The sequence below is a fragment of the Ochotona curzoniae genome, unplaced genomic scaffold, assembly GCF_017591425.1.
Source record: "Ochotona curzoniae isolate NIBS_2020 unplaced genomic scaffold, NIBS_Ocur_1.0 contig_1302, whole genome shotgun sequence".
Classification (NCBI taxonomy): Eukaryota; Metazoa; Chordata; class Mammalia; order Lagomorpha; family Ochotonidae; genus Ochotona; species Ochotona curzoniae.
In genome coordinates this window covers 18,624,504-18,649,644 of record NW_024465035.1, presented here as the reverse complement: position 1 = coordinate 18,649,644, position 25,141 = coordinate 18,624,504, and the positions used below count along the sequence as shown (strand labels likewise).

General features: G+C 48.9%; 1 protein-coding gene across 1 annotated transcript in view; it reads right to left on the bottom strand.

Moving 5' to 3' along the window:
* Positions 1 to 25,141, bottom strand: part of ITGA9 (integrin subunit alpha 9) — a 240,981-nt gene that overhangs the window by 83,860 nt on the left and 131,980 nt on the right. Inside the window, exons 16-17 of the mRNA XM_040964761.1 lie at positions 19,179 to 19,328; positions 1,432 to 1,508 (exon numbers count right to left, since the gene is read on the bottom strand). Of these exons, the coding sequence (XP_040820695.1) occupies positions 1,432 to 1,508; positions 19,179 to 19,328 (227 nt within the window). The remainder of the gene's footprint in view (positions 1 to 1,431; positions 1,509 to 19,178; positions 19,329 to 25,141) is intronic.

Below are 25,141 nucleotides of genomic sequence, written 5' to 3'. Positions count from 1 at the left end.
AGATGCCCCACTTTCTTTAAAGATTTATCTATTTTTTTTTTATTGGAAAGGCAGATATACAGAGAGAAGGAGAAACAGAGAGGAAGATCTTCCATCTGTTGATTCACTCCCCAAGCGGCCTCACTGGCTGGAGCTGAGCTGAGCCGAGCTGATCCAAAATCAGAAGCCAGAAGCCCGGAGCCTCCTCTGGATCGCCCATGCAGGTGTAGGGTCCCAAGGATTTGGGCCATCCTCGACTGTTTTCACAGGCCACAAGCAGAGACCTAGATGGGAAGTGGGGCTGCTGGGATTAGAACCGGTGCACATACGGGATCCCAGTGCGTGCAAGGTGAGAACTTTAGCAGCTAGGTTACCACGCTGGGCCCCAGATGCTCCGCTTTCAATCCAGCATCCTACATATGACCTGTAAAAGCAGTGGAGAATGGCTCAAATGCTCGGGCCTCTGCACACATGTGGGAGACCAGTAAGAAGTTCCTGGCTCATTTCTGAACCATTTCAGCTATTAGGGGAGTGAAACAAGATCTCTCTCTTCGCAAAATCTTTCAAGTAAAAATAAACACATTTTAGAAAAAGTATCCTCAAGTTACTCTCATTTGATGAATAAAAGATTATTTTTCATTGCAAGGATAGATATCCTGGCATCATCACTTGTTCGTGATGGATTATATCGTTTTGGTATTCCACCAAAACGAAACTCTAATTGTTATAAATCACAGGTGTGATGCATTTTTGAGAATAATGATCAAAAGGGATGACTGTTTTTGAGCAACAGTAATTAAGCTTGAGTTTCTGGCCCAATGCTACAGTCATCTTTCAGAACTGTTTCAAAAGGCAAATGCCCTGAGCCCTGTGGCCTTGTCCTCCAGCCAGCAGGCTCCCACAGCTCACCGTTAGCCCCCGGGAGGAGACTGTGGGCTGCGGGAGGAAGTCCTGGAATAACAGACAGGCTGTGTGTTCACCAGGCTTGGGTTCAGGGCAGCCACTCCACCCAGAACCCTGGGGGCTCACACAGCCACTTGACGTGTTAGGGCAGGCATCCCTGTGTAGCAGCAAGGAAGGACAGATCTTATAAGATGAGGCCAAACAGTGACAGTTTCACATGGTCCAACTGACTGCAACGTACAAGCACAAAATACTTACACACAGGTACTCACAGAAACTGGAAATCGAAGCTAAATTGGTAAGACATGTGACATCACCAAGCCAAACTATCCCACCAGAGCAACAGCTGCTGCACATGACTTTATAGTGCAGTTTGTTTTTCCTTTGTTTCATTTTAAAATCACAGAACATCATCATCATCACCACGAGCTTTGCTGATCCTCATCCATGCAGGGCGGGGTGGGGGAATCTGATCCCTCAGGTTTCGATGGGGGCGTCCAGACAAGGGGGCTTCCCAGAGCAGAGCACACGGACAGGCACGTCACATACCTTGACAGCAACAGCTTGCCCCGAAGCTGCAAGTCAGTGGCGCAGTCCTCGGAGCGGCAGTTTCTTTCAAACACAGTCTGAGTGAGAGAAAGGGGGGAGACAACAACAGGAAGGTTGGAAGAGGGCTGGATGGCCAAAGAGCAGACAACAGCCAATTCCCTTCCCCCCCAAAAAACTGGCACGAGTTCTCCTGGGCCCTTCAACCCCGCTGCTCCCTGCACCACAAAGCCAGCTCCCCGGCACTCTTAAGGCCCCTGGGGGCCCCAACCATCACTAGGTGGAGCTTCATAACCACACTCATTTTGGGCTAATCCCTTGGTTTACCATAGAGCTTCTATGGGCAGTGGTTTCCAAAACAGGTATCCTTGGTGTCTTCAGATGTGTTCCAGTGTATACGTAGAGCCATGCAAACTGGCAATGCTTTCTTAAGATACCAACTGGCACCTGACTCTCACAGAAAGGCAGAACATGCGTGTCTGAGATAGCTTTCTCCCACTGAACAAGGTCCAGTAAAAAGGAGAAAGTCAAAAGCAATAGGACCTACCCCGCCCCCCCGAGTGGAAGGGGTTTCTAGCTTCTTGATTGGGCAGTCACCTCTCAGGAGGGACACACATGGACTTGCCTCTAATCAGGAACACTGCCCCCTTCCCGGTCCCCACCCCAGTGCTGGGGGCTTGATGACTGCTGCTATGTCAAACCCACATCCGTCCAGAAAGCTCATTTATGGAGCAGCTTTGCAAAGGCGCTAGAGCTTTCTTCTCTGTGGTTCACAGAGGGCTTGTTGGTCTTGCCCTGGGTCCGACCTCTGGTGTCCCTTATGGACGGCAGCCTGATCCTCCTTTGCAGATGCATAAGTCTCTTCTCTAGTATTTGATGGCTTTGGAGTGAGATGTGGAGAAGGGGGTTGTTGGCATTTCGCTCTAATCCATTCATGGCTAAACTTGCTCTCGGCTTGCGAGTTTCCCAGTGCACACAGCCCTGTTCCAGGTGATCTGTTCCCACCCCATATGTTAAGTTCAGGCAGTCTCTTGGAGCACCAAGTGTGGACTCAGGCAGCCTTGTCGGCCAACAGTCTAGACTCAGACAGAGTAACGCTGCCTATGGAAATTCATATTCCTTTGCCATGGTTCCAAAAGAATTAAAGAGACTCGGCCAACATTCCCTTCTCTGATTACGGAGCAGGAAGCCTTGGAGGTGGCGGACAAAAAAGAGGAAATTCCCATATTCCTTTGGACACCACTGGAGGCACAGAGGCAGTCAAATTCCCAGGCACTTTTAGCATAAGACATTGGTGCTTTCTTTGACTTCTTAGCCAAGAAAGCAAGAGGCAGGGGGATGCAAGGGTGCATGGGTGTCTCCGCCCAGAGGAGAAGAGCGACTCTGAGTTCTGGAACAGGACAAAGGCATGCCAGTTAACTTCCTTGGCAAGCTGGTCAAACTCAACCTTGAAGATTCTTCTCTGATGTGGCCAGCCCATAGGCCTGCACCCAGCTCTGAGCACACACAGTAAGTATGTGAGCTTTAGGCTCCAAAAAGCCCAGTTCACGCATGCCTGAGGGCCTCTGTTTGACAATACCTTTCCCATTTCACAGGTAAGAGATGCTGACATCTGGGGCTCTGGGGGCTGAGATGAGGATTGCGTGGGAAGCCGAAGGGCAGAGTGAGGGAGAGGGTTGAAGAACGGAACAGAACCTAAACCAGGTTCTGTGACCAGCTGCCCATCTCTGCGATCCTGGCTCTCTTGTGCCAGCTGTCTGTTGGAATGGCCTTACAATTTCCTATCCCAGACCTCCCCCTCCCAATAAGCAGCCTCGAGGTCTCCTCACACAGTTCATCCAGGACATGCTCTCCCATCATTCACTGAGCAAAGCTGAGGCCTCCACATGGCTTCCCTATCTGAGATGTTACCCCATCCCAAAGCTTATATGGTCTTTCAGTATGTCGATACCCATAAGCCTCATCCTTGGGGGAGACAGACCTGGACCGTGTACTTATGGTTGGGATGACAGGAGGGGTTAGGATATGAGACCTAGAGCTTCTAACAGGGGCCTGAGCCTGTGGAGGGCCTCAGCCATGGGAAACCATGTCAGCCCCAGAGCAGTAGCCTTGAGCACAGCATCTGTCCCTCAGCCAGCCTCCCCCAAGTGAGCAACAGGCTGCATTTTCAAGTGCATTTCCCCAGTTTCCCCTTGATCTCTGCTCTCCACTTTGTGTTCCAGAAACTGCTTTTGCACCACCTAAGTCTTCGAGTGCTTCTGACTCCCCATGCTCCAAAAGAAAGCATTTGAATCTGCCACACACAGGTATACACAGGTATACCCCACACATGTATATGCATACCAAACATGCAGGTTATAAGACTTACAATGACCGGCTCAAATGAAGCACGGGGCAGGCAACACTGTAGTGGTTAAGATGGGATAGCTGCATCCTCTATCAGAATATCTGTGTTTTGAGTTCTGGCTATACTCCCAATTCCAGCTGTCCGCAACATATACCCTGGGAGGCAACAGGTAGGTGGTGACTCAAGTACTTAGGTCCCTGGCACCCACGTGCAAGAGAGATGAAGCTCCTGGATCCTGCTTTCAACCTGGCTGGAGGGGAGGGTGTTAGTTTCCTGAACTTGACACTATTTGCTTAAAAAAAAAAAAACTGACACAGATTAGACATTGTTTATAGGGTTCCTGTGGCAACCAAGTCCTACACTGAGGCTTGAGAAAGGCACGTGGGGAGTGAAACAGCAGATGAAACATCTCTAATCTGTCTTTATTGAATTTACTCTCATTTATGTGAAAGACAAAAAGGGAGAAAGAGATTGAGAGATGGAGATGGAGAGATGGAGATGGAGGGGGGGGGAAGAGAGAGAGAGAGGTGTGCAGATTGATTTTCTGTCTGTTGGCTTATCTCCCAATGGCCACAGCTGCAGTTTTATGGAGTTTCTAGCCCCCCCCTTCAGTAGCCTTGGAAAAGCGTCGTCTGGTTCCTCCGTGGACCTTATTTACCCTGAGGGCTGGACATTATCCATTCCTGCATAGGCTAACACATACACAGAAATTTCCACTCCATCACAGCAGAATATACATTCTCAAACGCATGATTTTTCAGTTGGTCATCTCGTACAGCCCACGAATGATGTTCTAAATACCCTTGGCAGAGTTGTTCACGTCTACTGTTCCCGCACAGATTTCTCTCTCCACGTGTTGTATTCATCCTACAAAGAGGCTGTTGAAATCTGTTAGTATTATATAGGTGTGGCTTTCTCTTTTCAGATCTGCCACTATCTGTCTATGCACTGAGGAGCTCTGCTGCTGGGTGGGTGTATGTGTAGCAATGGCTGTATCTTCTGACAGATCTCAATCACCTTCAGCTCCTGTTGATTAGGTCTGTGTTCTAAGTCCATACTGTCAGGTATAGTGTTGTTACTCATATGTTTAATTATTCATTTACTTGTTCCTAGTTAACTGGAATATCATCTTTGCCCATCCCTACCTGTACCTTTGCATCTGTTAATGAGTTTCTTGCAGTTTGACCTTGTGGTTTTCTGTTGGCTTTTCTTGTTCGCTTTGGTTCCTAATTCAGACACTATGGGCCTTTTTATTTGCAAGTTTGGTCCATTTCCTCGTAGAGCAAGTGTTGCCTGGGCAGGCTGTGCTGCAGCCCCCTCATCCGTTTTCTGTTGGTCCCATACTTCTCCTGGCTTTTCCCTCCCTCTCTCTTGCGTATTTTTCCTTTTCATTCCTTTATTTTTCACATGTTCCGATTCTCTCTTATTTTTCTTCCGTGTTTTCTTTTTTAAACTTCCTTGAGTTTTTCTTCTTCGGCAGGTCTGCTGGTGACAAATCCTTTGCCTATGGTTAATCTGAGAACCCCTTTCCTCTTCAGCACGGAAGGAGGAATTTGCTGGGTAGAATGTTCTTGGCTGGCAAAGTTTTCCTCCCTTATTATCCTGAGAGCATCACCCTGACCCACAAGGCTTCTGTTGTATTGGCATGAATATAAAAGAAAGGCTTCCCGTGGAAGGATGGGGCTATAAACTGGTACCGTCATTATGGCAAACATTTCAGAAGAAGGTATCTCAAAAAAATCAAACTCGGAACTGTAAGAACCAGCAACCGGACCCGGCGGTGTGGCCTAGCGGCTAAAGTCCTTGCCTTGTATGCACCAGGATCCCATATGGGCGCCGGTTCTTATCCCAGAAGCTTTACTTCCCATCCAACTCCCTGCTTGTGGCCTGGGAAAGCAGTTGAGGATGGCCCAAAGCTTTGGGACCCTGCACCAGCGTGGGAGACCCAGAAGAGGTTCCTGGTTCCCAGCTTCGGATCAGCACAGCACCGGCCGTTGTGCTCACTTGGGGAGTGACTCATAGGATGGAAGATCTTCCTCTCTGTTTCTTCTCCTCTCTGTATATCTGACTTTGCAATAAAAATAAACAAATCTTTAAAAAAAGAAAGAACCAGCAACCCATCTCTTTTGAGGACACACCAGCAGAAAGTGGTAGATATCTGCATTCCTATGTTCCTGCAGCTCTAGTTCCTGTGGCCAAGATCCAGCAATAACCTAAGTTGTCTGCCCACAGGTGAGTGGGCAATGGAACTGCACTGCACACTCTTCACAATGAAATATCATTCAGTCTCTAGTCTTGGAACATAAAGGGTCCACCAATCCAGACCACACGGATGAACATGGAAGACATTATGCTAAGTGAAATAAACCAGAGACAGGAAGAAAAACACAGCCTGAGCTCACTTATGTGTGGAATCCGAGAAAATGAAAAATGCAGAAACAGGGAGCAGAATCCTGGTGGTTATGTATGATAATTGTTTCGCTATGCAAATTTATATTAAAGCATCTTGTACACATCAAATATGTACAATAAAAAATTCACAAAGTCAACAGCGGTGGCTATTCCAATTCACTGCAATTCTGGGTGCTTTGTTAACCCTCAACAGGGTATCAGAATCCTCTGTCTTCGCTAACCCAGGCAATGCAATGGACCAAAATGGGCTGTTCATGCCAAACCCTAGTAAATCTCTAGTTCAACCAAGACTGCCTTCAGGCAGAGAATGACAGGCAACACCCAAAGGAAGTGGCAGTCATGGGACCCTACTGAGCCTTGGGCGGCTGGAAACTGGAGCTCCTGGGTTCTATATCTGCACAGGTATCTCTGACCTACCGGTTTGCCAAGGAATTGGCAAGTGAGTCTAAAGAAGGAGGCGGGACAGACAGAAGAGAGACTCAGGACACAGGACAATAACCCAGAGTTCCCAGGGGCAAGGCAGGGTGATTTCTCTGTCTTGTGATGCCAGGACAATGCCCAGATGGACCTCTCAGGAAACGGTCCTGGCTGCTCCAACATTCAGCATCTCCACCTTTCACCCAACACACCCCTCTGTCCTCCAGGTGTGGAGGACCAGTTTGGCCAATGGAATCAGTCAGACCCAAACCCAGCTCAAAGCAGCCTCTCCCACTGCCGTCAGCCTCCAGGAGCTTATCCACTCACTTCCCTCGCAGACCACACCCATGGGCCTAAGAAGCCATCATCCCTCACTGCACCCTGCATAAGGGAATCTTGCTCTTGGTGGACAATGGCTTCCCATCTCAGGCTTTGGGGGAGCTTTTAAGGCCTGCTTCCTTCCTCATTCTGGCCTTCACCGAGGTATTTCTGGAGAGTGAAAATGCATTCTCTAGTTTCTTGCCAAATGCCTCCTCGACGTCTTTTAGAGCAAGGTGGGCAAACTCTTCCTGGAGACAGAGGCTACTTCAAGCTTGTGAGCAACACAATCTTCATGGTGCCCATTCAATTTGGCTGCCAAAGACAACACGCAGAGGACAGTGTGTGGATGGATGACAATGGAACTTTATTTGCAAATACCAACAATAGCCGGATTTTTACCAGGGACTTCAGTTTACTGAATCCTGTTCTAGAATATTTCTGTATTAGTTACTTCTTCCAGTACTGTGGTATAGTATGCTAAGCCTCTGATTGTGGCTGCCAGCATCCCATCTGGACATAGGTTCAAGTCCAAGCTGAATCACTTCCCTTCTAGCTCCCTGTTAATGGCCTGGGAAGACTGCACCCACACGGGAGACTCAAAAGAGGCTCCTGGTTCCTGGCTTTGGAGTGGCTCAGCTCTAGCCATTGCAGCCACTGGGGAGTGAATCAGCAGATGGAAGTTCTCTTTCCCTCTGTGTCTCATTCTATCTAACTCTTTCAAATAAAAATAAATGTATCTCAGGACTGGCATGATGGCTCAGCATGCTAAACCTCTACCTTGAAGCACCAGCATTTTGTATGGGCACCAGTTCATGTTCTAGCTGTTCTACCTCCCATCTACCTCCTTGCTTGCAGCCTGGGAAAGCAGCAGAGACTGTCCCAAAGCCTTGGGCTCCTGCACTCATGTGGGAGATCTGGAAGAGGCTCCTGGTATTGGATTGGCTCAGCACTGTCCACTGTGAGCATTTGGGGAATGAACCAATGGATGGAAGATCTTCCTCTGTTTCTCCTTCTCTTTGTAAATCTATCTTTGCAATAATAATGAAATAAATGTTACAAAAAATACATCTTGGGCTTCGTATAGTAGCCTAGTGGCTACTAAGGTCCTTGCCTTGCATGCACCAGGATCCCATATGGGCACGACTTCCCATTCAGCTCCCTGCTTGTGGCCTGGGAGGGCATTCAAGGACATCTCAAAGCTTTGGGACTCTGTACCCACATGGGAGACCCAGAAGCAGCTCCTGGCTTCAGATCAGCTCATTTCTGGCCATTGCAGCCATTTAGAGAATGAACCAGTAGACAGAGATCTTTCTGTCTCCTTCTCTCTGTAAATGTGACTTTCCAGTAAAAAATAAATGAATCTTAAACAAACAAACAAACAAATAATAAATCCACTTGCAGTTGCATCTCCTTCCAGACCAGCAGGCTGGGTTCCTCTTCCATCAAGGTGGCCTTCAGGTCACGGCAGCCCTGGGGACAGGTGATTTAGGGCTGACCACTCCTGACTGCTGCTGAGTTCAGACAGGGCGTCACCCAGGTGCCCAGGCCTGAGTGGGGAGCACATTTCTCCAACCTGGATCTGTACTAGAAAATCTTCCCTTCTGATCTTACAGCCGTCATGCCCACAGTGGGGGTGGCAGCAGGAAAGGTCAATTTCTTGAACTTGACAATATTTGCTTAAAAAAACAGAACAAACTGCTGTGATAGATTGGACATGGTTTATAGACTTGCGGTGGCAACCAAGTCCTTTGCTGAGGCCTGAGAAATTCAAAACCGCTGGATTGGATTGGGAACACTTTTCAAATACCGGCCCCAAGGGATTAAAAGAGGCTGTTTTTAATCTACAGTGAGCAGGGCATTTTCATAGAAGGAGATAAATAGGGCTGTGCTATCCCCATGCTTTCAAACTCTAAAAGAAGCATTTGTGCAAATATTCACAGACTTCATGGAGGGTTTCTGCCCCAAACCCATGGTATCAGGCCCAGATGACACAACAGACACTTCTGAACTGAGGTTCCTCCCAGAGTCCCAGCTACGTAGTTCAGGGGTGCAGGTCCCACCCCAGCACAGGATTCTCTTACACAGTGCATGCATGCCAGGTCCTGAGTGTAAGCATTTTCACCCCAGCAGGGTCAATGGCTCTTCCTCCAGAATCCTGAAGTGTCCTTTGGGTAGCATGTCAAATGAGCTCTGCTCAACCCTGTGCCCAAGTGAGAGGAGGAGCAGCCTCATGGCTGGCATCTAACTCCCTGTCATATAGACACCATGCTTTCTAAAGAGTGACTGGCCGCCCCTCTCCAAATAAACAAAAGACATGGACCTTGTACCATTAAAGTAGAGGAATTCTTTTGGTCTCAGAGTTTGCACAAACGCTCCCTTTTGAAAGTGTAGGGGGGAGCACAGCCCTGTTTATCTTTCTCTAAGCACAAACACAGCAACAATCCTTCATGTTACAGAGGCGATATGCTCTGTCCTGTGCTGCTGGACACCCTTGGTTTATGTCATGGTTCTACAGCAGTGTTCCTTTGGGAAACGATCCTGGTTGCACCGATGTTTAGTTCCTCCACCTGCTTTCACCCAACACAGGAGGCCCACTGACTTCCCATCACAGCAGAGCAGGAGTCCTGGTGCACTGGCCATGCCAGCCCAGTGCCCTTCCGAGCTCTGTCCCTCTATAGCCTTTTACATCCACCATCGACTTTTTTTCTAAGGACCTTCTACCCCCTGAGGCTGGAAACCTCTTTGCTTTTTCATCTTAGGATCTTTCACATTCTATTTTATAGGAGAAAGGGGAAAAAAAAGTCACCGCCAATCCTGAGCAAAGGCAGAAAGCTATGGTTCAGATGTGGTTCTTGTGCTGGAAGCTTGCTCTGTTTGGGAATGTTGAGAGGTGAGACCAGTGTAAGGTGATCAGACCACTGTGGCATCACCCTTGAAAGGCACTAGTGCAGACCTTGTGGGCTCCTGATTGGCTCTTATCAGAGAGCTGCTACAAATGAGCTGGTATGGCCCACCCTGGCCTCTGGCATCCTGTTGTGCTGTATGCTTGCTCCTGCTCGCACCTGCTCCTGCCATTATGTCATCCCTCCTGTGATGCAAAATGGAGCCATTGCCATGCTGTTTTGCATGTTCAGCCTCCAACACCATGAGCCAATACAAACCTTCTTTCTTTACCCATTACTCAGTCTCAAAGATTTTCTCACTGCTATGACAAATGGCCTGGCACAGAGTCAAGAAGGTCAAACACGGAGGCCAATGCTGCCAGAGAAATGGGGAGAGCAGGCAGACCATGTTTCTGAAGGACAGAATGAGAAGGATGGCCCCAGATTTCCAAGGGCCCCAACAAGATCTCTTGCAGCTGCTCAGAAGCACGCCCTACAGAAGGTCCCAGGCTTAACTGCAGCCAGCAAACGGCTCCCACTGGATTTCCTAAGTCATCACAGGAGCTGAGAGAAATAAGCTGGTGCTGCCCCAGCCAGAGACCCGTCCTCTCACCTGTTGACACACACATGGCCCACAACCTCTGAGACATATTTCAGTAAGACAGGGTGCCAGGAGAGAAAATGCAACAAGCAGTTGACAGCATGGTGGGAAAATGTTGTCTTCTGAGAAGTATCTCAAAGACTAGAACACGTTTACAAAGACTAAAAAAGAGAAAGGCCCGAGTAGAACAGGTTCGCAGCAAACTCAGAACTTTGTCCAACCTCGTGTTCAATCTTTGCCATACAAATGGACAGGAATGATAGTCTTTTATCATTTCAATGATTCTGTGCTTTCTTCAAATTTACTCTCTGGGAGTGAAACTGGACATCCTTTCCTCTGGTTATTGTTTATGACCTCTGCCTATTTTCCATCTGGACTCTGGTCTTCTGACTTTTTATCTGCTGAACTCTTTATTGAGTGGAGCCCAAAACTATCATGTCAATGAAAAATATGTGACCTCAAAAATGAAAATGAATTGCTGCTAAGTTTTTAAAAAAAGATCAAACATGGTACCAAGAAACGAAATCTGCAGATTCGATGGGACACTTCAGGACAGAGATCAGCCTCTGGCAGCCTGGAGGCCTCCTTCCCAAGCAAGCCACCTTCAGACAACTGAGAATCAGCACACCTTCAGAGGGTGGGAGTGCTCGTCAGACACCTGCTACCTCAGGAGCCTGGGTTACGCTTGGTCCCACGGGCCTCCTCACCGTCCCCTCACAATGCCACCAGGCCAGCGGCCCAGGAAGGAGGCAGGAGAATCCAGTGTTGAAGTATCCCTTCCATATTTCTCTTGCATTATTGCCTGTAGTCCCACACCACATGGGCAGGCAAGCCTGAGCGACAGAGCCAGAAGCATCAGTGACTGAGGTACCGATTAAGACAGGCTGGGATGCTTGCCCCCTTGTAAACCAGCACTTTCTCTGTAATGATCAATTGGACGTGCTCACCTTCCTGGGACACATCTGTCACGTCTGGGACCTGGGCATATATGTTCAGACCCTCTCCCCACTGCTCTGGCTGTACCACTCCCTTCCTCATGAGGGTGCAAGAGAGCTCTCCATGTTTATTCCCTCCCTGCTAGATAAATCATGCTCCTATTTGGGCATGACACCAGACTCTGCCTAGTGCTTAGACCCCCGTAAGAGACAAGAATCCAGGGCTGGAAATGAACATGGTCATGGCCCATATCAAGTGGATGAGCATGTGCTGCCCGGGGCTGGGACCTCAATCTTCTCACTCCCACACCTGTGCCCCTCCCCAGAGACACCAGTGGGGAAATAAGGCAGCCCAAGGGACCTCTACCTCTGCAGTAGTAAATCAGCATGAACTCAGCAGCTTGGGACAACCCAAATCACACATCTCAGTTTCCAGAAAGTTCTATGGGTGCAGTGTGTGTGTCTGCTCCAGGCTCTCGCAGCACGTGGCAGCATCTGGGCTTCCATCTGGAGGCCCCAGGGACAATCTGCTTTGGGACTTGTCCAAGCTGTTGGCAAAAGCCAGGAATACAGAGCTCAGCACCTGCCAGCCGACACACTCAGGATCCTCTCAGTCCTGTATTCTTTGTCCCGCTGTGCCCTCCGTCCTGACAGCCAGCAGGAAATGCTCCCCATCTCTCTTCCTCTAACCTCCCATGGAACCTCCTGCCTCTAGGCAGAGAACAGTCCCTCTGCCAGAGATTATGTGATGAGCTACTGTCACCCGAGATCCCCACAAAGTCCCTATACCAGGGGACTGTTGTAATCACAGGCATCTGGGGAACTAGGGTGTGGCCCTGTTTCAGGGCCGTCCTGCCTGCATCAATGAATGACCTTGAAGTCAAGTCCTGGCTGGGTCTCTTGGCGGCCTCCTGAGGCAGCACAAAGACAGTGACATTCAAAGCCCTGCTCTGTCTACACAGCCTCGGTCACGGGCAGCAGTCCATCCTGCAGGAATAGAGGAAAGAGAAGGGTTCTCTGCTGGCCTCTCAATGACATCATTTCTCCCTTTCTCATACATACATCGACCAGCTTTGGACCTCGTGTGACCCTTTCAGCTAGTCCCATTCTTTCTGTTTCAGGAGCTGAGACCAACTAGTAGCTAAACACAAATCACCTTTCTGGCAGGGCAGCAGAACTGGCCTGTAAACCCTTCCCAGGAAACTGCCATGAGCCCTTCCTGGCTGCTCTAAACACACACGCAAACCAATGTCTCTGCTACTGCCAAGCTCCCAAAGCCCTCCTGGTGGCCTGAGCACTACAGAATCCAGCCCAACTCACTGATCAGTGACCAAGGGGTCCCACAGGGCATCGGTTTAGGTCTGAAGCCCAGCCTCCTCCCTCTCATTAGGCATTCAGTCACATGGAAGAGCCTCAGCAGCCAGCTGTCCCCAAACTCCCCAAAACCCGCTGCATCCAAAGCCTCCTTGTCTCCCTCCAGACTCCAGCCAATGCCCCATTCCGTCTTCACCCATTCACCAAGGTGGAGTGGGAACACAACTGATAGGACTGCTCCTAGATTTACAGGCCTTGCTTCCTGGTTAATGAATACAAGAGACTGGTGTTTGCTTTTGTATAAAGACAGAGGAGTATAGCTTTACTTTCCTCACATTTTTAAAAAGGTTCATTTATATATTTGAAAGGCAGACTTACAGAGAGAGAGAAGGAGAGATATAGAAGGATCTTCCACCTGCTGGTTCACTCCCCAGATGGCCACAACGACCAGGCCAAAGCCAGGAGCCAGAAAATTCCTCCAGGTTTCTCACATGGGTACAGGGGCTCAAGAACTGAGGGCATCTTTGGCTGCTTCCCCAGGAACATTAGCAGGGAGCTGGAGCAGAGCATCTGGAACTTGAACCAGCAACTATATGGGATGCTGGCATTGCAGGCTGTGGCTCTACCTACCACATCAGAGCACTTCCTCACATTTCTAAGGTGAAATATGTGTCCCCCAGGCAGCCTGTCCTACAGGGATCCCAGCCTTATCAGAGTCTGATTACTCACTGTGGGCTCCAAACCTTAGATCCCTTTCAATCCCAAGCGGTTAATCCTGTTCTCCACTCACACAGCCTCAACCAAAAGCTGGCATGAAGCCTCCCCTTCTCCTAGTGCTGCTCACATGGCAGAGGGGGGCACGGCCCCTACACACCCCAGCCCACTACAGAAGACACTGACGCCCCAGAAGACACTACACACCCCAGCCCACTACAGAAGACACTGACTCCCTAGCTGGCTTGTACAGAACAAGTTCCTATCAGGCTCCATGTGACACAGACGGTCTGCAGGGCCATTCCACTCTAACTAGACCAACACTCTGGTACAGCTCATGTCTCACTGATCACCCTGAACTGACCCACAGGTGCCTTTCCACAAAAGAACTCAGGCGTGGACTACAGCTATGCCCCTGTGGCACTGGTCAGCACAACCCAAACTGCTATGCTGAGTTTACTGCTTCCTGCGGCCAGGTGAGCTGCTCTAGGGATGCCCTGGCATACTCTGGCTCAGGTCAAACTCCTCTTCCTGCAAGGAACCTGAGCACTAAACACCTCCCTACATACACCATTGGGGAAGGGATTGTCTCTCATTCTCCTGGAGTGTTTCTCAAGTTCCTGAACAATTTTCCCAACCTAAGAAAAGCAGTTTTCATTTTTTCTGCACCCCTCCCATCCCCGAGCCCTGTCATCATCATGGGTATTTGGGGTGGTTTTGTCTATCTCCACAACACATGCTGTTCCTCCCACTCTCTGATTTCCTAAGATTGAAATCTTATCTTAAGCCTGTTGTAACAGAGAAGAACTTATCTCACCCACACACAAGGATCTCTCCCCTTCCCTCATTTTGACAGACAAATCATCCTTTCCCATGAGCATTCAAAGAAGCTCATCTGCTAGTTCATGGGCCAAGAAGCTTTGCTTTACTGGTGAGCTCTGCAGTTTTAAGGAGAAAACAACTATTTGTTATTTCAACAAATTTTAGAATGTCACTTGACTCACATTAAAAGACTAAGAGAAGGGCCTGGCATGGTGGCCTAGCGGCTAAAGTCCTTGCCTTGAACACACCAGGATCCCATATGGGTGCCGGTTCTAATCCCGGCAGCTCCACTTCCCATCCAGCTCCCTGCTTGTGATCTGGGAAAGCAGATGAGGACGGCCCAAAGCCTTGGGACCCTGAACCCACGTGAGAGACCCAGAAGAGCTCCTGGCCCCTGGCTTTGGATCGACACAGCACCGGCCATTGCACTCACTTGGAGAGTGAATCATCAGATGGAGGATATTTCTGTCTCTCCTCCTCTCTGTATATATCTGACTTTGCAATAAAAATAAATAAACCTTTTTTTAAAAAGACTAAGAGAACTCCTGTTAGTCTTTTAAAATTTTTTATATAGTCAAATTTAATGACACTTTCATTTCATGCTATCAGTATAGTCCTAATACTGAAACCCAACAAACAGCTCTACTGTTGCTGCCTGATCATGATTCACAGTGGAGCTAAGACCAATGTCGAGTGTCTACTCTAGAGTTGAAAAACATAAAGTCCTGCTATCTTCATCTTCTTAAGGAAGAATGTTTCTAGTATAAAGCCATTTTCTTCCACATACCCTTCCACTCGATGAAAGCTACATTTTTTACTTTATAGTTGACCATGACGTATTAAATATGTACTTTAATTTTTCCAGGAGTTTTTGGTTGCCTTTGGTTTCTTCTCATTCATAGAAGTAAACTATTCAAAATACACTGTATCTTCACATCTGCCACTTTCTTGTCCCTCTGTCCATCACGTGGCTTTGTTTTGCTGGAAGTTCACTGACCCTCTGTTGCAAGTTGAAGCAACTGCGACTCAAACTTACTGCACAGTCATTCTGAGATTTCTTGTTAACAAATAGCCCAGAGTTCCAGTTTCTTGTATCCCAGCCCTTGTACTTATAGTTGCTAGATGTTTGGCTGGAGTGCATCTCAAGTTTCAAAACCACATTTCATCATTATTCTTAAGCTCTTATTTCATATTCAAATTTCTGATCTTGCTTGTAGGAGTTTTAGGGGCTGCTCAGTCCAATTCTCATTCTCTTGTCAGCTGTCACACAGCCCCCCACTACCACATTCTGCATTTAGAGTCTCCCCCTTCCCCTTGGGAGCAGAGACATTTCACAATAAGGTAACCAGAATAATTCTGGGGAAAAAAGTGTCTCTAACTTTATGAAATCTAAATTTATTATCTCATAATTCCTTCTAATTTTCTTTCCAAACTTTTTCTGACATTCTGATTAGATACAGAACATTTTAGATTTATTCTTTGGCCTTTTTTTTTTTCTTTTTAGGTTTTCTTATCAAGAGATTTCTTATCATTACCTCCCAACTCTCTCATTGAATATTTGGTTTCACAGTCATATTTTTAGTGTTCACGAGTTTAACGTTCCTTTCATTGTTTTCTGGTTCTTTCCTTTAAAAATGAAATAGAATTATGCTCATTTTCTAATGGATAGAATGCATTCTTAAATTTCTTAAATGGTTTTGAAAAAGAGATTATTTATTTATTTATTTATTTGAAGGTTGGAAACACAGAGATAGAGAGAGATATTAGATCTGCTGGTTCATTCCCCTAGCTTCAATGGCCAGAGCTTCACTAGGCCTAAACCAGGCCTAGTAGAAACTTCATCCAGGTCTCCAATGCATAGAGTAATGGTCCAAGCACTTGAGCCATCTTTTGCTGCCTTTCCCAAGTGCATTGGCAAGCTGCTGAATCAAAAGTAGAGCGCGGGCCCCGACGTGATAGTGTGGCAGTTAAAGTCCTCACTTTGCACGTGCCGGGATCCAATATGGGCACTGGTTCTAATCCCTGCTGCCCCATTTCCCATCCAGCTCCCTGCTTGGGGCCTGGGAAAGCAGTCAAGGACAACCCAAAGATTTGGGACCTGTACCTGTGTGGGAGATCCGAAGAGGCTCCTGGCTTTGGACTGGCTCAGCTCCAGCTGTTGTGGCCGCTTAGGGAGTGAACCATCGGATGAAAGACCTTCCTCTCTGTCTCTTCTCCTCTCTGTATATCTGCCTTTCCAATAAAAATAAATAATAAGGGCCCAGCGCGGTGGCGCAAGTGGTTAAGGTCCTCACCTTGCACGCCCAGGATCCCATATGGGCACCGGTTCTATCCTGGTAGCCCCGCTTCCCTTCCAGCTCCCTGCCTGTGGCTCGGGAAAGCAGTCGAGGACAGCCCAAGGCTTGGGGACCCTGCACCCATGTGGGAGACCCGGAAGAGGCTCCTGGCTTCGGATCGGCATAGTATCGGCCGTTGTGGCTCACTTGGAGAGAGAATCATCGGATGGAAGATATTCCTCTCTGTCTCTCCTCTCTGTATATCTGCCTTTCCAATAAAAAAATAATAAAAATAAATCTTTTAAAAAAATAAATTTTTTTTAAAAAAAGTAGAGCAGTCAAGACATGAACAGATTCTCATATGAGTTGCAGAGTTTCATGTGGTAGCTTTACTCCCTATGCCACAATATTAGCTCCTAAGCTATTTATTTTGGCTTTCATCTCTTCCAGCCCCTGAATTCTTTGTTACCTTCAGCTATTCTGTTGGTTTAACTTTGGACTTTTTTTCATGTACCACATCTTCCCCTAACGTCAGGCTTTTTGGTCTACCGTTTCATCTTTAAGGAAGGTAAATGTTTATTCAGAGAATTCATGGATGTGTTTCAGTGGAATACAGGAGGGAAAGCTAGCTGTTCCACTGGAAATAGCAAATACAAATACCAAGACATAAGTCTGGCTCTGGGGAACTAGCAGGTGTACACCAAAGATGCACGACTGCCTGCTCTTCAGCACGCCTGAATCACAGAGTGGTGGGGAAAAGGGACATAATCCTTCCACACACACATCGGCCTTCCCTGAACACCCCATCACCTTCCTCTGGTTGCATATCTCAATCTGCTTCCTCCATGACTGTTGGCCTGGTGGTAGCTATAGCTTCTTTGGAACCATAGGTAAGAAAGGCACCCATCCTCTCCATGAGAAAGTCAAGTTCACTGATCAAGACTCTCCTGTCTTCTTCATACCCAGATGCTACCAGGGCTTTCTCAACAGCTGATATTCCTTGGCCCATGTGTGTTCCTCTCTGCTGCAGTGGACTCATTTATAACCATGGCAATGAGGTCTCGGCAGGAACCCATGTCAACGTCTGTGCCTTGTGTGCCTCTGGAACAAAGATCTCGAGATGTCCTTACAGCCTGCTAGTTTGGCCCCTGTGGATCAGGTAGGAGGTATATGCACTGTGGACACTGACAGTCATGGCTCCACCCCCCAGCTGATGCTGAGTGTGGGCAGCTGAGGGCTCACAGGGGCATCCTTCTCCAGGGACTGTCCTTGGATTGAAGGGATCCTTCTCCAAGGAGAACAACTTCTCTACCCACGGTCCACCAGAGGCCAGAATATGAGTACCAAAGGCCAGGCCCAAGGAAAGGACAACCTATGGCCTAACGCAGGCTTGAGAGCCCTGTATTGGGCATGCATAGACCACACCCTTCCCCTTACAGTCCCCTACAAGAGCACAGCCTCACTGCACCATGAGTCTCCAACACTCATCTCTAAGGGAACTTGACCCAAGACCAAGTGGGAGGAAGTCTACGTGGGAATGATAAAGAACTCACCCCTTGCCCTGACCCTGAAGAGTTAACTGCACTTCCATCCATGACTGTCATCTACAAGGCGAGACCACGCAGTCTCATCAGAACAGAGGTGTAGGGTGGAGTCCACAGGTGGTCCACAGCTTTGCCTCACCCATGTGCAGGGATCTTGCTTAGCAGGAAAAGAGCCTTTCCTGACCAGTCCAAGCGCCCTATATTGAGGATGATCTGGGATCTCAAGAAATGACTGGGAGTCATGGGGCCAGTGTTATAGCATAACAGGCATAACCACCACATACAATGCCAGTAGCACCCCGTATGGGTACCAGTTCAAGTCCCAGCTGTTCCATTTGCAATTCAGCTCCCTGCTATGGTGCCTGGGAAAACAATAGAAGGTGGTACAAAAATGCTTGGGCCTCTACAATTAACATGAGAGATCTAGAGGAAGCTCCTGGCTCCTGGCCTCAGCCTGGCCTAGCCCTGGCCATTGTAGCCATTTAGGAGGTGAATTGGTGGATGGAAGATGTCTCTCTCTTTCTCTCTTTGTGACTTCCAAATAAATAAATAAATAAATAAATACATCTGAAAAAAGCAAACAATCTGGAGTCGTGAACTCCTTGCAATGCAGCACAATGTACTTTGTGATGCACAGCCCACACACAGCTCAGCACACACAGCACCTGCAGCCCACCATTAAGGCACAGGCTTGCTCTTCTCTCCTGTGGCTTATATTCCACATCCCTCAGAAGTCCAGCAGAAAGCCTAGAACCTGAGGAGTGTGACATGGGATGGTCTGAGCTCCCCTCAACAAACATGCTGGGACTTTCACAAGGGTGCTTGGGCTGGCCATTTTCAGTGGAACCACCAGCTGGGCCACTGTAGTTTTTACCTCTTCGCCATACTCCTCCAACACTAGAACATGCATGGAGCACATGGGAGACAAACCCGACTAAGCTCTACACACAGGCAGAGGCCCTGGAGGATGATGGTTTTCTAACCACTGAAAACAGTTTCAATGTGCCTGAACATTTCAGTGATCAAAACCAATCATGAAAACCACCCTGTATGCCATTTTGCAGCTCAAGAGGAGGTGCCTATAGGCCCTCACGTTGGGCCACCAGCCCTGCTCCATTGGGTCCCAGTCCCGTTGGGTGTCAGCCATGGGCACACAGGTTCTGACCTGATTCTTTTGGGCAATCTTTTGTCCCTTCTTCCAGCGGAGCACAGGTGTCAGTGCTGGCAGCTCCCGCTCCTCCTCACCGGTGATGTGCTCGCCCAGGCTGTAGGCTGCCTCAAACACGATGGGGCTGATGACGTCCTGCACCCTTCGCTGCAATGAGAAACAGAACTAAGTGTGAATTCCGGGTTCTACTATGGTGTGCAAAGCCCTGCCCCATGGGCACCTCGTCCATGCATGACCTTCAAAGCACCCTGTGTGGGACAGCCAGCCCCAGGGCAGGCTGCAGGGCTTGGTCCCAGGCCACTCTGTGAGTGGGTGGGGGTCTCTGCACTCCACCTTGCACGACGCTATCATCTCTTGAGCATCTGGAAGCCATTACTTTTTCTCATGTTCCAGATATTCTGAGAAGCCAGCTGGCAGGTGGAGGAGCGTCTGTCTGCACTCACACTGCTAATTAACCCTTTGTATCCAAGATGTTTTAATGACATGTGCTCTTGGCATTGAGACAAACACGGAGTTCTGTGTTATAGCAATGGGACCCAAAGATAGTAGGGGACCCGGTGTGGCACGCAATAGGGAAGGCTTGGACTGGGATACCTGAAAACATCAAGAACCAAGGGAATGGCTGTCTGAAAGCCATGCAGGAGGGGAGATGCAGCAAAGGACAGGGGAAGCATGGGACTGTGGTCCAAGTGCCCAGGGAGTTTGAATAGCACCTGTTTGCCTCTATAGGTCTTGACCTTTCTACATAGAGCACCAGTGCCTTTTGGGGACTCCAGGTCCTGTATGAGTTAGAATAAAGATAGGGGTGCAGGTGAGCAGGAGGGGCCCCACTAGGGAGTGGAAGAGGCAGACAGAGGCCAGCCTCAGGGCTGTGGGTACACAGCTGAGGGTGTCATGGGCTGTCCCTTGTCTGGCTCAGGCAGACCGGAGCAGAAAGAGGCATTAATAACAATGAGGTTGTGATGAAGTAGGTGGGAGGATGCCCTAGTCAACATTCTACAGTTACTTATTTTTAAAAAATTTATTTTTATTTGAAAGGCAGAGTTATAGAGAGAGAAAGATGGAGAGACAGAGCAAGAGATCTTCCACCTGCTGGTTCATTCCCCAAATGGCCACAATGGCCAGAGCTGAGCCAACCAGAAGCCAGGAGCCAGAAGTTTCCACTGGGTCTCCCATGTGGGTACTGGGGCCCAAGGACTTGAGTTTTTCCAGGACATAAACAGGAAGCTGGAGCAGAAGTGGAGCAGCTGTGACATAAAATGATGTCCATTTGAAATACTGGTACAGGAGATGGAAGATAGCCGGCTACAACACAGTGCTAGTTCCTGGTTACTCTTCTTAAAGTCAGTGCTTCCCAGAAAAGGGCAATGCCTCATGCTTTCTGAGTCAACATTCCCCTGGGGTGCAGGTTATTGGAGGGGGATACAATGAGAGATACCGGTGAGCAGGTCAAGAATCTGCTATAGCTGTGCCCAGGAGAGGGGCAAGGTGGCAAGGGCTGGGGAGGTAGAAGTGGCTGCACCTTGCAGCTGCTACCCTGGGGTGCAGGGTGGAGATGCCTGGAGGGGCAGCCTGCATGACAGGCAGATGATTTTTACTTGTGTGTCATAAAGCAGGCAGCCAGGAGCAGACTCAGTGTCACTTGTACACTTGTACAGAGGGGAGGCGTGGACACAGTAGAGAAGCCATTTCCAGCAGATCCTCTGAAACTCAAGATTTTAGGAACAAATCTTCCATGTCTTTTCTGGGAATGAGTTACACACCTGGGGTCCAGATGTTCCCCGCCTGCAGACTCCACTAACCAGAAAGTAAAGGCCGTGGGTGAGGGAAGGCATTCAGCTGGGCAGTGAAGACATCCACAGCCCATCCTGGACTGCTCAACTTCACGTCCCAGCTCCAGCTCCTGCTTTCTGCCACCTGCTGAAGCAGGACACGGGAGGTGGTTGTTGAGTTCCTGCTGCACATGTGTGATGGCAACCCTAGAGCCCAGCTCCCAGGTCCCAGAGTTGGCTCCCGGGCTTGCAAGAATTTGTTGGATAAACTAGAAGATTAAAATATACTGATTTTTCTCTTCTCACTCCGCCTCATCAAAAAAATAAAAACCAAAAGCTCCTGATTGTTGAGGGCATAGAAACTCATGAATACATGTAAACTTAGCATGTTTACACAAAAATGCCTCTGTGCTTCTGGATTTAAATGTCTCCCATTGCAAGAATCCAAGTTGTTATTCTTAGAGTGACGTGGGCAGAGATGGAAGTTAGCAGACAAGCAAGAATGTTCTGGAATAAATGAATCCCCTAGCCCAGGACCAAGCTCTTTCCAAGCACTTTCCTGCCATCTTTGCCACACCTCACACCTATGCTGAGGAGTTACTGCCCCTCTACAGAGGCCACAACAGATGCCCTAGAGCTCAAGCGACTTTCACACCTTCCTTAGGTGTGTAGGTGACCCACACTCATACCCACAGCCAGAAGCAAAATTACTTTCCTGGAGGTCCACAGACAAACACTCAAAAGCCCAGCCACATTCGGTTCTGGTGACCCACCCAGCCCCCCAACCTCCATCCCAAAGGATGACTGCTTTTCTGTAGAGCATCCCGAGAAAGAGGAGAGCTATCCTGGGCACTAGGGCTGCAAACAGCTGAGAAGCAACCAGGAGAGCAGGGCTCCAAAGGGCAGCTGTTTCTAAACGTGCAGTCCTGGCTGCCGAGAAGGGCAGCCCACACTGAGCTCACTGGGGATGAGTAACACATTTCAACACTGAGGAAGTGGGTGCTGCTCTCCGGCCACGACCACATGGGCACATTTGAAGTAAGAACTTTGAGAAGCTGCTTTGCATTAGTAGCTCTGGATGGGAGGCACCCACACCCCAGGGAGGGAGGGGGACGTGATCAGGAGCCCTGGCTTTCTCTGCATGGCAAAGCAAGTACAGCAATGCTCCAGAAGTCTCCTTTGCAGCTCTGAAAGTACAGCTTCCCAGAGCTCAGTCTTGCAATGGCGAGGCGGACAGAGATGCCGGTGTGGACCACAGTTGGTGAGACTTCACTGCCTGAAAGAAGAAAAGCAGCACTACGAGCCAAGCTTCTAGAAGGAGGACACACATGGACTGGGCCAGGCTAGCGAGGCTGACTCTCCCTTCTGCTGGAAGCCCTAGGGATCTGCAGTTTCTGAAAAGAGAACACGCCCCCAGGGACCAGGACCCCAGACTGGCAGCAGAGCCTACCGCGGCTGAGGCTTTGATAGGGAACCCAACATGTGTTCTGTCTGCAATTTACTGGGTGCTTACTTTATGCCAGGCAATGTGCTGTGCCCCTGGGAGACAGATGCAAAGACCTCTGGGGAATGAGTGGGCAGGGCTGGGAGGAGCAAGGGGCAAGCACTGTTGACGCTGTGTGCCATGCACCAGAGGCACATGGGAAGGATGCAGGATTTGCAGCGAAAGCTGATGGGCTTCCCACAGGAAGTGCACAAGTGGAGAGAATGCAGGGTGTGTGTGAGGTGCAGGTAGTGACTGCCAGGGGCAGAGTGGAGGCTTATGCTGAAGTCAGGTTCAAGGGGCCTGTGGCTTGGGTGCGGGTCATCCTCCAAGAGTCACAGTGCTAGAGGCTGTGTTGCAGAACAACCCTCTTGCTGCCTGGATCAGAAGTTACGGAAGACCTGGACAAAATAGGTGGACATAGGCTGAGGGAGGCAGGACAGGAAGAGGCTTCCACAGGGGATCAGGGCGTCAGCTGCTGTCAAAGTGTCAAGCTGGAAGATTTTTTTTTTGAGAGTTAAAGAGTATGCATGCACAGTAACAACACAGAACCTTGCGGAAGATCTACCTACCCATCAACAATCCCAAATCCTCGAGACATGCATATGTGCATGCGTGAGCATGCGCACACACATACACACGCCTCTCTTTCAGGGCATCAGCAGACTGTGAAGACGGCTAGCTCTGCAGAATCTGGGGTCATGGACATAAGAAGGGGAAGAGAGAAAACCTCCAGAGGTGCTGGCACATTGCCCCGGAAGTATTCCCAGGCTCGTAGGCAGTGGTGGGATGAGGGGCTCTGCTATCAGCAAGTGGCAGCTCAAGCCAAGCATGAGTTTCTAAGCTCAACTTCCAATAACCACAGGACACTGTGAAGATGATACTGCAGACTCGGGAGGTGAACTGCACCGTGGGCATCACCCCCATCCTCAAGGGCATCGGCAGGTCCCACTGGTGTATTGAGCTACTGAAGCTCTGAGAACAGGCAGGAGGCAGTGGTTAAAGCAGCAAGAAGAAAAGCGAATGGTCACAAAGGCAGAGGGCTCCTGTCGACTGCTTCACTCTCCAAACACCCACCAACACTGGGCTTGGCTGTGAAGAGAACAAGGAGCACAGACACCCCAGGGGAGTGGTAGGGACCCAGGTACTTATGTCACGACCTGCTTGACAGGTCTGCACTAGAGGGAAGCTAGAGTCAGGAGTCAGAGCAGGGAGTTGAACCCAAGTTCCCCAACGCAGCATCTTAAGCACCGGGATAAACACTCCCAGGGGGGTAAAATATGTTTAAAGTAGAGACTGAATATGCAGAAGAGAACGACTCCAAAGATCTATAGGAAATGCCCAGAGGGAAGACAGAGAAGAAAAAGAATGGAGATTTCAGAACTGGGTCATGGTAAAAGATATTAAACACCTTGGGCCTGGCAAGGTAGCCTAATGGCTAAGTCCTTGCCTTACGTGCACTTGGGATCCCATGTGGGTGCTGGTTTGTGTCCCAGCTGCTTCACTTCCCATTCTGCTCCTTGCCTGTGGCCTGGGAAAGCAGTAGAGGACCACCCAAAGCCTTGGGACCCTGCACCTGCATGGGAGACCCAGAATAAGCTCCTGGCTTCAGAAGGGATCAGCTCTGGTCATTGCAGCCACTTGGGGAGTGAACCAGCAGATGGAAGATCCTTTTCTCTCTCTCTCAATCTCTCCATAAATCTGCCTCTCCAATAAGAATAAATAAAATCTTTAAGATGTACATATATGAAACATCTCATGCCTTTACATTATAAATAAGATTCACAATTACAGCACATGTCTGGCACAATGACTGGGAGCCACTGCTATCTTTGCCATCATTCTGAAATGGCAATTCTGCTTTGAAAATCTGTCCAAACTGCCTGGTAACTGAAAAAACTCCACCGGTGCAGCTAGAAGCTCTTTCCCATCTTCTAAGACAATAAACTGGAGCCAAGTGTGGTTTTATTTCTTGCCTGGCACACTGAAAAAAAAAAACAAGCAAAACCTGCAACCAAACCAAGGCAGACAATTCTAGAAATCACTTGAAATGAAACTCTTTTTTAAAAAACACAACTGACTACAAGACAAGGGTTCCTGGGGGAAAAGAAGAGGCCAAGGCTGCTCTCCAATTGTGCCCCATGTGCCCAATTACAAACACTGGGCAGACCCTGCTGGCTCCCAGGCACAGCTGAGCTCTGGAGTTCCATCATGGCAGCAGGAGGCAAGTCGAAGCAAATCGAAAGCCTCTTAATAAGATCTGAGATTTAATTAGGACCATGCATGACTTGGGCTCAATGTCTTATCACAGTCGCAGCCACCTAAACTTGCAATGGATGCCTTGCTTTATCTGGGAACATTCAACAGCAACCAGCTGAACACTTGGGAAATGGCCTACAAATGTATTAGAGCCTGTGAGCCAGGCTGGATCTTAGCCCTGCCTTGTGCTCCCCAGGCATACTGAGAAAGTTGTTGTCGGACAGGTCAGGGCTGGGTACCATTCACGGTATAAGAGAACTAGCAAAGAAGGAAGAGAGTTGAGCAGGGGCCCAGATGAAGAATGAGTTCACTGGAGAGGAAGGAGTCGCTCCTGACACAGAGGACAAAGGAACAGAAACATCAGGGACCCTGGAGAGGAGGGGGCCCTTCAGTAGGCAGCTGTGGGAGGGCCACCATGGAGTTAGGAAAGGTGGCAAAGTGGTCTG